The sequence below is a fragment of the Lemur catta genome, chromosome 3 (assembly GCF_020740605.2).
Source record: "Lemur catta isolate mLemCat1 chromosome 3, mLemCat1.pri, whole genome shotgun sequence".
Lineage (NCBI taxonomy): Eukaryota > Metazoa > Chordata > Mammalia > Primates > Lemuridae > Lemur > Lemur catta.
Window position 1 is genome coordinate 31,630,655 of NC_059130.1, and position 12,860 is coordinate 31,643,514.

General features: G+C 40.2%; 2 protein-coding genes across 2 annotated transcripts; both read right to left on the reverse strand.

Moving 5' to 3' along the window:
* Positions 1-619: 619 nt before the first annotated feature.
* Positions 620-1,561, reverse strand: LOC123634633 (olfactory receptor 10T2). The gene has a single exon (XM_045546369.1). The coding sequence runs from the start codon at positions 1,559-1,561 to the stop codon at positions 620-622; it is 942 nt and encodes a 313-aa protein (XP_045402325.1).
* A 9,574-nt stretch (positions 1,562-11,135) lies between these two features.
* Positions 11,136-12,200, reverse strand: LOC123634802 (olfactory receptor 10K2). The gene has a single exon (XM_045546519.1). The coding sequence runs from the start codon at positions 12,198-12,200 to the stop codon at positions 11,136-11,138; it is 1,065 nt and encodes a 354-aa protein (XP_045402475.1).
* Between the last annotated feature and the right edge of the window lie 660 nt (positions 12,201-12,860).

Here is a 12,860-nt window from a genome sequence, read left to right on the forward strand (position 1 = left end):
AACTGTAAATTTATTCATCTTAATTTTTTCTCTTTGGTACATAAAGAACCCACTACAAAGCGGGTTTACTAGATGAATTCCTCTGTCCTAGATAAAATGCTTCCAGTCACTTCAAATTCTGTCTTTCTTTCATCCAGAAGAGTAATCCTTGTCTTGAATTTCATTTTGGGTTGTGTCTTCCCTTGAAAAACTCTCATGCTCTTCTCGTTATACTAAGTGTGAATTCCTTTTCTTCCTTTTCCCTCCCCTCCCTTTCCCTCCCCTCCCCTTTCCTTCCCTTTTTCCTTTTCCTTTCCTCTTTTCTTTCTTTCTTTCTTTCTTTCTTTCTTTCTTTCTTTCTTTCTTTCTTTCTTTCTTTCTTTCTTTCTTTCTTTCTTTCTTTCTTTTTCTCTCTTTCTTCTTCTTTCTTTCTTGGAATTGGACAATGTAGGGTTCAGATTGACTTGAACTTTTTTATATGGTAGAAAACAAAAAGGCAACAGTAGTCTTAGTTCTTGGAAACGCTGCCCAAGATGTGTCTAAAGCATGATACAAGTCATGTCTCAAAGGTCAGGGAAAATCTCATACCTTTGCTTTCTTCCATGACTTTCCTAGTTAATTTTAAAATTTTTTTGTTAGCTCATCTTAGTTGCCACAGGTTTCCCAGAACTCTTTTTAGTGAGATTTTCACTTCCTGATTCCTCAGACTGTAGACAAGGGGATTAAGGAGGGGAGTAACCACTGTGTAGGTCACTGCCACCAACTGATCCTTGTCTGAGGCAAACCTGGACTTGGGTCGAAGGTAGATGATGGAGGCACAGCCATAGTGGACAAAGACCACAGTGAGGTGTGAGGCACAGGTGGCAAACGCCTTCCTCTTGCCCTCAGCTGAGGGGATCTTCAGGATGGTGTTAACTATGAAGCCATAGGATATGAGAATTAAGAGAAAAGGCACCATTATTACCAGGATGCTGAGGCTGAATAGAGCCAGCTCCTTCACATGGGTGTCAGTGCAGGCTAACTTGATAACAGGTGCCATGTCACAGAAATAGTCGTTGACTCTGTTGGGGCCACAAAAAGGCATGTCACAGATGAGGTTGGTGGCCACCAGAGCAATAAAAAAACCTGTAACTCCTGATAGAGAAACCAATCCCAACTCTAGCCTTTTGTTCATGATGAGTGTGTACCTCAGGGGGTGACAAATTGCTACACAGCGATCATATTCCATCACAGCGATGAGAAAGCAGTTGGTGCAGGCAAATCCAAGGAAGAAGAAAAGCTGGGTGGCACAGGCCATGAAGGAGATAGTCTTGGTGTCTGAGAGCAGGTGGACCAGCAGCTGAGGGATGATGACAAAGGTGTAGCAGGACTCAGAAAATGACAGTATGAATAGAAAGCCATACATGGGGGTGTGCAGAGTCCGGGTGAGGTGAATAACAGCCATGATGGTTACGTTGGCCACCAAAATTGTCAAGTACAGGAAGAAGAAGATGACAAAAAGCAGGAGCTGGAGCTCCGCCAGGCTGGAGAAACCCACCAGGATGAACTGCGTGACCAATGTGGTTTTGTTGAAACCTCGCATCTGGATAACTTTTCTCTGAATGAGTTTGGGAGAGACAAAGTGATAACTATTATTGCAATATAAAGATTTTTCCAATGCCTTCACTTTAAGTATAGTGTCAGACTCAAAATATTAATATCTCTTTCAGTCTAGACTTTGATAATTTTTACAAGAAATTATTAATCTGCATTAATAGTGGAATGATTGCCTATATTATAGAAATACTCAAAAGTTAAAAAGCCATTTAATATTTTCAAAAACTATTTTGATAAAATGAGAAAATTTTCTCAATTTAAGAACATTATCTTTAATATGGAAAAGATAATTTAAATTATTTTCCTTGTGCTGTATGTATCTTCTTGCATGTATATTCTGTTCTAATATGTTGGTTTCTTTCCCTAATATCAATATCCATTTAATTATTATTATAAAAGCATTAAAGGACTTGCCTCAGAGCATGGACTCAAGAGCCAGAATGCTAGAGTTTGAATCTTGCTTTTGCCACTTAGAGCTATGAATGTCAAATTGACTCAGTTTTCTTTTCATTTGTATAACAAATAATAGAACATACTATAATATATAGGGCTATTAAAAAATTAACTTAGATAATATAAGTGCTTGAAACAGCACGTTAATAACAGCAATCCATGTGTTAACTGTTTTTGCCTTTGTCATTCACATCCATGGTCACAGGAGTTGAGAGACAGGTATCCTGGTCTGATACCTGAACACTAGAAAATCCTGGACCTATGAATCAGGACACAGTTTCCCTGTATTTGAGTCTTATGTTCTTCTTGTCTGTGTAGCTTTTTTTTTTTAAGAAAAAAAAATGAGTGAAGGAATTTAAATATACATAGGTTAAATATAAGATTGTCATTTTCATGTTTTTAAAAATTAGTTATCTTTTTAAATTTTATTTTTAATTGACAAATAATAATTATAAATATTTATGGGGTAAAATATGATCTTTTGATACATGTATACATTGTGGAATGATCAAATCAGGGTTCTCTAATGAAAATTACACTTTGTTTCTCATCTAAGGAGTCTTTAGCCTTTGGGTTCTCTTTCATGATTCTACTACATGTTCTGTATGTTTATGGAATTGGGAAGGGGCATAAGCATAAAATCTGTGTCACAAGGCTATGGCATTTCTGCCTATGAAACAGAATAGATTGATGATCCCTTGGGGTAGGGGTAGAGCAGGAAGATCAAGGCTAAGATATTAGAAAAAAGGGGAGAAAATAACAAGAATTCACCTTGAATCTGTTGCAGATGAAATAAGCAGAAAGTGTCAGGGTAAAAGGAAAGAGAAGAGACTATCTCCAGAACTTTACATGATCTTGTAAAGGACATCCCTCTTTCAAGAGCCCTAATCATTTTTACTTTCAGAATCAGGTTCAGAGATTTGGGAGAAACCAGGTATAATATATACACCACTCAGCATTTCCCAGCTTGCTGGCTATTTTAATGCCTGTAAAATGTAAGGAGTTGCTTGACATAACATCCTTGTGTATGTTCACTATTCATCACCTGTGCCATGACTTATTTGCTTAGGTAGTTCCAAGCACCTGCTCTAATAGCCTTTTCCTTTATATCAGAAAACATGGTGCTTTCATGTAAGCTACCTCATTTTGAACCAAATATCCCAGTAGATAGCACAAGTGTCTTTGTCTCTATCTTGCAGGTAAGGCAAGTGCACTAAGTGCCATCTCCTAGGTAATCTGTGAGCATCTTCATCATTGTGTTTAGCCTATTGATTTAAATTCATCTCCTCATATATTTGGCTCTTTCTATAGAATTATGGCCAGAAACAATTTTGTTTTATTAATAGTAGAATCCCTAGCATGTCACATAATTTGTGGTTTATCACGCACTCAAAGCTTTTGACCTGAACAAAGTCTAAAAAATTAAATAATGTGCTCAAGTGGTAGCTCCAGTACTAGAATTTGTCTTATAACTTCTAATCAGCTTTCTACCCACCACATTTTATACCAACTGTTATTTACCCTACAATAAATTTATCTACTCATATATTTTTTCCAAGGGACTAAAACGTAGTTCCATGCTGCTTGTTCAAGTGAAACTTATTTTACCATTTCTGACTTTCCTGGAATAATTTAATTTTAATCATCCAGTTTTCTGGACCTATCAAATTTGAACTCATATGAACTTTATTTTCTTTAATCCTAAAATTATGGAGATGACAAAAAAGGACAAAGGGGTTAGGAAAATAGGTAAATTAAGGATACAGATGGTGAACACACTCAAAGATAAGGAAGGTCAAGAGGATGTTGCTTAATTTCAATCAGTTTATAAATCGAACAGCTTTCAACATCCCCCTAAATAATTAAGTTCTTCAAGAATTTGGTTCTAGGAAAGACATCCTTTATTCTTAGCCATAGCCATAGTACTGTTTGTATACTTTTTTTTCACGCTGTTTCATATACCTATTTTCCCATTGTTTTCCATTGTTTCGGATCTCCTTCATGTCTCATATTCTCCAATAAAACTTCCCTGACTACTAGAGGCCACACAGATAGAAGCTCATTCTCTTCATAACTCTTAGGGATCTTAAAATCATACACGTATGTGAATAGGTTAGATGCTATCTTGTATTACTTTATAATTAATTTGCCTATAAAGATGCCTCACATACTTACTTAGATTGTTTCTTTGGGGAAGGGGCCATAGCAATGTCTTCTAAATGATCTGCAGCCCTTCAGCCCTTACAGCAGTACTAGACACATAATAGACTCTAATTAAACAATTAATAAATGATGGCATAGTTTAATTCTCCTTTTGTTTCTGAGTTTTCTCATATACTATTATTTTTTCTAGAATGCATTCTCTGCTTTTCTACTATAATCCACAGCATTCCTAAATTTTTATTTTTCTCAAAATCATCTTTTATTAAAAAAGGGGAAATCTAGGCCGGGTGTGGTGGCTCACACCTGTAATCCTAGCACTCTGGGAGGCCGAGGCAGGTGGATCGCTCGAGGTCAGGAGTTCAAGACCAGCCTCAGCAAGAGTGAGACCCCACCTCTACTAAAAAATAGAAAGAAATTATCTGGCCAACTAAAATATATATATAGAAAAAATTAGCTGGGCCTGGTGGCGCATGCCTGTAGTCCCAGCTACTGGGGAGGCTGAGGCAGTAGGATCGCTTAAGCCCAGGAGTTGGAGGTTGCTGTGAGCTAGGCTGACGCCACGGCACTCACTCTAGCCTGGGCAACACAGTGAGACTCTGTCTCAAAAAAAAAAAAGGGGGAAATCTACACTGTTGAGATTTCCTGCCCTCCTAGTTACTTCTATTACTTGACTCCTCAACATTTCAATGTGATCTATTAAGATATGGTATGTACGTGTGTATGTGTATATGTGTTTGTATTTGTGTGTGTATGTACACTCAGTCAGAGCAGAAGCTTTTTCATTTCAAGAAAAGAGCAAATAAATTTTTACTTTAGTGCAAAATATTTTTCATAACAATATAAACAATTTATGCAAATGTATTCAAATTTGAAATCCTGGTAGACAATGTTTCTTTCTTCAGATACAAACTGACAAAGAAAATACACTTACCCACTTACAGCTAAAAAATGAAGGAAACTGGCATGTGACTTTGAGTTTGATGACTTACGGTCTTGTAGGTCTTTTAAATTTTGAAAGAGGCAGCAGAAAGTCAGTTGTAAAAGCAAGGACATTTGTCCTGAAATATTAAACAATTGGAAGAAAAGGCACTGAAACATTTCATAAAGGGTTTCTTTGGACACTTAGATGTTCAAACATTTTTCAAGTCTTAAATAAGAAGCTGAAAATAACCTGCTTTGTATTAATATGTCAATTTAGATTCTATATTTAGATTGGAGAGTATTGATAGCCTTCTGGAATTCCAAGGACTCAGGCCTTCTGAGATTTAAGAAGAACTAAAGCAAGAGAGAAAATATATGACTAAGCTTGGACAAAGATAAGAAGAAAATAATTCAGACTGCAAAAATATTTTCATCTTTGTAAAGCACTGAAAATGTAGATGAGTATTCTTTTAGCATAGGGAAGTTTAAGTACTTTTTCATGAAAAGGCTACAAAACACTGAGAGGCCAGGGGAAACCAAATTCTCCAAAGAAGTCATTTACATAAAGATTGATTTGATAAGGTTTAAGAGATGAAGGCAAGGGCTGGTGAATGCAGGTATGCTTGGCAGTTTGGGAAATTATGTAGGTAGTCTCTGTCCTGTTTTTACACCCAATGCCTGGATATAAATTCAAACAACTGAATTTCTTACCTCCCTCCTGGGAATTATTGTAAGGGAATGACTTTCATTCCACAATTATTCGTTGAGTGTCATGATTTGGAAAGCACCACATTAGGCATTATAGTGATACAGAGGTAAATAAAATGTATAAATTGATCTAATCTAGTAGAGAAGACAGATATTAAATATAAACATAGCTATGTGCAATGAGAGGCATAATAAAGCATGTGCCAATGAAAAATAGGACAGGTAGAAGGATGAGCACCCCCCAGAATATATCCACATATAAAACAAAAAAGTGAAAATCCAATAACATTAGCACTGATAATATAGGATACTAGTTCCATGTAGTCAGTTAGACATTCTATTTCTGGGTTTTCTGGGTTTTCTGTGTTCTCCTGTGCAGAAATTGTCTGTTTCTGATGAAGTCTCCCAAATGTCTAAAGGCTAGCAAAAACAGTACCAGATGGTTCCATGCTTTTACAGCCCTAAGGATCTCAGAGTCTGTCCCTTTGAAATTGTCTGTCTGCTAGGGCCAAGATCCAGGCAGGGTATGTCACAGTAGGTTTGATTTTGTAGCATATTTTACTTTCCTAGCGAGGGACATCCACTTGATCTTTCCCCTCCAGCCATTCCTTGGATTCAGCCTTTCTTATATTTCTCCCCAAGCATAGACTATCTAGTCAGATATCTTGTTCCAAGATGTTTTAGAATCTCAAAGAGTCCAAAGGTCCTTATCTAATCTCTATTTCACAGAGAAGGAAACCAAGGTGACATAACTTGCCCAATGCCCCACATAGCTGCCTGGTGGCAGAGTCAGGATTAGTATTCGGGTCACTTGGTTCTATTCCCAAACATAACTAACTGATAAATGTCCCTAAAATCTCACTCATCCCATGTTCTGGGCAAGTATTGGAAACCCCTGGCAATGGAGAAGTCTTATAGGTCCCAATGTGAGGTTTTCTGGGTCTAAACAAGTAAATAGAAAATACAGTAAATACTGACACAAGCATCAGACAAAAGGACAGCCAAGTCAGAGGCAAATGCATAATTTTGTTAAATGGAATGAAGTGAATTAGGTGATTAAAATATAACTTTAATATTTGTGTTAACGCTTGAAACTCTGACTTGGGGGGGTTGGGGGGCATGGGCAATATGCATAACCTAAACTTTTGTACCCCCATAATAAACTGAAATAAAAAAAATTTGTGTTAATATTTATGTTAAGCCTAATATATGAACCAAGGGAAAGAGACCAGAAAAAGTCCCTAGCATGGGAAAAGGGCTCTGGCATTCATTTACTGCAGATTTAGCTTCAGCAAGTATAAAAAAGGAAACTGAAGACCAAGGCCTCTGCAACCACATGTGGAAGGAAGAGTTGGTGCCCAGTCAGCACCAAATGAAGTGTACCTGATAGCCATAAACAACACCAGGCAGTTTAAACCATGTAATCAAGAAAAGCACTAGGTGGCCCAGCTCGTGACAGACTCTAGAGTCCATTCACTTTGACATTACGGTGCATAATGGTCCCCGTGGATGGCTATGAAAGTAAAACATTTAATACAAACAAATATAATGTATTAAGAAAAAAATAAAATTTCTCTATACTACCACCACACAGATGTCATGTCTATTAACAGATTGCCACATACATTTCCGCCTTTTCCATATGCGCACTGTACAGAAAACAGTTAACATGGCAGGCCTGAGCTGCTGTCCTTAGAGAGCCTGCTTGTGAGATTGACCTTTCACTGGCTTCTGAGAACTTGGCTGATGAACAGTTCTTGACTTACACATGACTTTCCCTAGTTGATAAGGGTGGCTCGCTGTGCCTCAATGTTTGTACAAAGAATGTGAAATTGTGGTACATGCTAGGCAAAGGATACCAATGTCATCAAGCCCTAATGAAAGTCTCGGATAACAAGTCTCTAATGGGTTTTCCTGGGCAGAAACACAGCCCAAATGTTGCTGCCTTTTTGTTACTGGGGGAAGAATGTACTCTGTGTGACCTTCATGGGAAGAGACAGCATAAGGACTGCACATGGATTCCTCCAGATGCCACCATGTCTAATCTAATGATTTGGTTGTGTGTATATTCTTATTAAATCCCAGTAATCCATCTTAACTGTGAAGACAACTATATTCTGAATCTTGTGAGTCCTTTTAGTGAAGCTTTGAATGTGGGGGTGGTCTTGGGACCCGCAATAAACACGCATAATATTTTTAAAAAATGAAATCATATTATTTGCACCATTTTGTAATTTACATTTTCACATAGAATACATAGTGAATATATTTTCACATGCATAAATGTAGATCTATAATACTATCATAACTTAAGGCAGAGTATTATATTTATTATTGGATTTTAAGTTTTTGTATATTTTATCACATTGTTACTTAAAAAAAAACACCATGTGATATAGCATTTAATCCTTATTCATTATTACCTCTGAGGAAATTTTAGCAGTGACATTTGTTGATCTACTCACATTTTTATGATTTTTATTACACATTGTAAATTGGCCTTTAGAAAGCATGTACCAGGGGAGCCAAGATGACAGAACAGAGATACCACCAGCCACAGCATCTCGGTAAGGAGAAGTTTTAGATGAAAGAGAAAAAAACAGGCAGACAGACAAACACACATTGGATGAGGGTCTGAAGGAAGGGTGTCTGAACCTACAGGAGACTCTGTGGGAAGAGGTTGAGGAGCAGAACTGGAAGGAGAAAAGTATCAGTGGAGATTAAATCCTGAGAGGGTTGGAGACCAGTGAGAAGGGTAGGTGGAGGAGTTAATTTCTCCCTCCCTCACATCTTGGATTATTGGCAGGCTCCTGAACTGCTGCAGAGACCTTCTGCCCACACAAGCCCAGAGAGTGCTGCCACAAGTGAGTGGGGACCTTCTGTTGGACAAGGCACCAAGATCCCAGCCACCCCAGAGTGCCTCCCACCCCACAGACCCGAGCTGGACAGCAGGCGCCATAGTGCTTCTCTACCCATCGGGTGCCTTTGTCCTCCCCAGGGGGTTTCAACCCCTCAGGTTCTATCTTGCTTGTCCCTGCACAGACATTTCCCCAACTCTGGTCCAGACTGCAGGAGCCACAGAGGTCCAGTGGGTCCCAAGTGATCTGTGTGACTCCAGAGCCCAGTCATTCCTGGTGAACTTCCTCCTGGAGAGAGGGTTGGAGATAACCAGAGTGTGCAGTTTCCTCCACTCAGACTCTTTTTCTCCCCTTCCCATCCCCCTTACAAGGCTGCCAAGAGAGACAATTGAGCTGCCACATGGAGGCTTCCACAGGGAAAGAGGTTCAGACCTTTCCTTTTGGGGTCCTGCAGTGGACTGAGGGGTGCTCCAACTGTGAGCTCCCTGTCTGTCAGCCCTTCCTGGTGCTGCTTGCCTGGTGGCCCCATCAGAGTAGAACACATCCCAAGGCAGAGGGACATTGAACCAGCTTGGCTACCCCATGGGTGACTCGGGACAAGCATCCTTCTCCCTGGCATGGTTACAGACTGATCTCCAGGGCCCTGGCAGTGGTCCTGCTGGTCAGATCCCCTTCACCCAGGCCTCGATCGTATTGCATGGGGGCACAGAGGGAATATTTGTGCATTAGTCTTGGGAAGTTTGGGTGCCTGCAGAGGCAAATCAATGGGGACAGTGCAATGTGGGTCCTAGCTGCAGCGTGCTTGTGGGGAACCCCTTCTCCCATGGGAGGGCTGCCGTTTCAGCTCAGGCTGGGATCCTAGGCAGGGAACCTTCTGGCCCACACCACAATTGTGGGGGAGCTCGGCTGGCTTGGGTTCATTCCTGCCAGCAGAGGCCCAGAAGAAACCGTGGAATGGGAAGGGTGGAAAGGAGCGAGGCCTGCTCCAGACTGCCAGACTGTGGGTCTCAGACAGCCTTGCCTCCATATGCAGAATTTCTGGTTGAGTGGGGCCACTTCAGCCCCTCCCTGGCAGCTTTGCCAAGAGTCAGGGAGCAGACTTTTGACTGCTGCCAAAGCAGATCCCTTGCCAGCATTTGTGGAATGTTAGGGCAGGCCTTCCCAGCAGGCCTAACCCAGCCCTGCCCAGCCTAACTCCTTCTCCTGCGCCTGCTGAGGTGGAGAATAAGGACTCATCTGGAAGTTTCAGGGCCCCACCCATCACCTGGGGCATTCAAGTGCTTCTCCTGAGAAGGTAGAACTGATCACAGAACCTCAAAACACTGCAGCTAGGTCCTTCTGACAAGTGCCACCTACTGACAGGGAGGTCAATTTGCATGCTCTTTACAGCATTTACTGAATCAATCACACAGGGTGTGGTTGATTCTCATCCACAGGCACCACCTATTGGCTCATAGATTAAACTGGGCATATCATGATCTAACCCAAAGAAAATTCAAAATTAAGAAGCAATAGCTGCTCCATACATTTAGGAATAACATTAATCAGGTGTCGGGCAGATGTGAGGGGGGAGGGAATGGGTGTATACATACATAATGAGTGCAATGCGCACCGTCTAGGGGATGGACAGGCTTGAAGCTCTGATTGGGAGGGGGGCAGGAAAGGGCATATATGTAACCTAAACTTTTGTACCCCCATAATATGCTGAAATAAAAAAAAAAGAAGAAGCAATAGCTGCTCCAGATAAGAAGGAATCAGCAAAAGAACTCAGCAATAGAAAGGAGAGATAATTAAAATGTCTAACTCAAGTTCTGGCTTCAATGAACATGCAGACTCCTGAGTTGCGTGGTGAATAGACTTTTTACACAGAGTTTTCAATTTGGTGAATATTTAATGGAATTTGTTTAAGTTTAACTTGCCTTTCCTGTCCAATCCATGTGATTTAAGTCTTTTATTTAACCGCTACCCCTTTGAATATCTTCAAGGTACGTTGATCAAATTTAGATTTGTGCCAGTGCATGAAAAGTTAGAAAAAAAATCTCCCATTAATACATTAGAAACACAGAAATAGATAACATTGCATAATTTTCTTACTTGAACATTATTTGGATGTATCTCAGGTACTAAACATTGTAACAGGCACTTTACAAATGACTCATGTAAAAATTATGATCTGACTATATTGAAAGCCTGAGATTCAGAAAACAGCCAGAAAGAGAGCTATCTAGAGACAGAAGCTTCCTGAGTTCCTAGAACAGAGAATTAGGGTTGTGCCATATTTTGCAGGGTTAGTTTCTAGTCTGGCTGAGATTGGGTGATAGTATTTACCAGAACCTAGAATTCTAACCACATACATACCTTCCTATAGTAGCCCTCCATAATTTTTCACTCAAATGAAAAAACTTCAATGGGCAATAATTCATGTGAGCATGGCAAGAAGTTGTGTTTTTCTGAATTTTATATTTGGAGATGAAGGAGAAGTGATCTCTGTTTTTGAACACAATGCTTAATTGTTTGATCACTTCTGTTCCAGGAATTTTTCCCTATATTTACTGTTTGGAAAGAGCCGGATCCAGAGTAATGTTGTGGCAGGGAAATTGTTTTTCCTACAACTCTACGAAGAGCTGATTTGAACTCTTTATTCCTCAAGCTGTAAATCATTGGGTTGAACAATGGAGTTAGGATAGTGTAGAATACTGATATTAGAGCATCCTGGCCTGAGGAGTAGTTGGACTTAGGCCTTAAGCAGATAAAGGAAGCACAGCCATAGTGGATAGTGACAATAATGAGGTGAGAAGCACAGGTGGAGAAAGCTTTGTGCCTGCCCAATGTGGAAGGAAATTGGAGTATGGTAGAGATAATGTGAATATAGGACACAGATATCAACAACAGGGGGATAACCAGAACCAATGTACAGAGCATGAAGATGACAATCTGACTAAAGTGGGTATGGTGAGACGCCAGCTTGAGAACAGGGGAGATGTCACAGAAAAAGTGATGTAGATGGTTGGAGGAGTGGAAGGGCAAGTGAAATACCAAGGATGTGATGATCTGTGCAACAGTGAAGCCACAGGCACAGGCAGCAGCCACTAGTCCCATACACACCCTATGTCCCATGAGCACTGTGTAGCACAGTGGGTTACAGATGGCCACATAGCGATCATAACCCATGGCAGCCAGCAGGAAGGAGTGAGAACATCCAAGGAAGAGGAAGGAAAACATCTGGGTGGCACAGCCCAGGAAGGAAATGGTCTTCTTCTGGGCCAGTAGGTCGACCAGCATCTTGGGCACAATGATGAAGGTGTAGCAAGTTTCAGAGCAGGAGAGGACAGCAAGGAAGAAGTACATGGGGGTGTGAAGGGCTCTGTCCAGCACAATGGTGGCAATGATGATGGCATTGGTGCCCAGAGTGAACAGGTAGAGGAGCAGGAAGACAACGAAGAGCAACTGCTGCAGGCTGGCCAGGGAAGAGAAGCCAATGAAGACAAACTCTCTCACCACAGTCTCATTGACCCACTCCATGGAGGGCACATCATCAAGAGAAAATTTGTGAGCAAGGAGTTAATTTCCAAAGAAATCCCTGAAAATTAGTAGAATCATGGGAAATTGATCATCACAGAGTATGTTCTCAGATTTTGAGTTCTAAACTGATCATTCCTCCTCCCTCCTGTTTTTCTAATACATGAGTTTCTACAATCAAGCAGTGCACATCAAATTTTGAGTATCCATGGTAATTCTAACACCATAGCCAAGAAATTCCCAATCTTTCTCAGATTCAGGTATCCCTTCATCTTCACTCCCATGATGAGGCTGTTACTCAGATTCTTAGCCTCTCACTCCTAGATTATCTTGCAACAGTTGTCCATTTGGCTTTCTTGTATCCATATTCTGTCAAAGAAATCTTCCCTGCAGTTGCAACATAAGCTATCTGAATACATCGCATTCATATATAACTCACCTAATCTTCAGTGGCTTTTCATTATCTATTTCCATCATTCTTCTTATACCTAAACTCCTATTTTTACTTTTAATCTCTCCATAACTCAGACTTACATTTTTATCCAATTCTGTTTGCATTACTTCCTGGCAGAAATCATCAATTCTACCTTCTTATACCCTCATTATGCTTACTCTTGCTTCTGTAGCTTTATTCTGCTCCCAAAGCCTTAAAAAAGTTCTCCT

What these genes read in the sequence shown, in the direction of transcription:
- LOC123634633 (XM_045546369.1), bottom strand. Translation starts at nt 1,561, where the DNA reads ATGCGAGGTTTCAACAAAACCACATTGGTCACGCAGTTCATCCTGGTG.
- LOC123634802 (XM_045546519.1), bottom strand. Translation starts at nt 12,200, where the DNA reads ATGGAGTGGGTCAATGAGACTGTGGTGAGAGAGTTTGTCTTCATTGGC.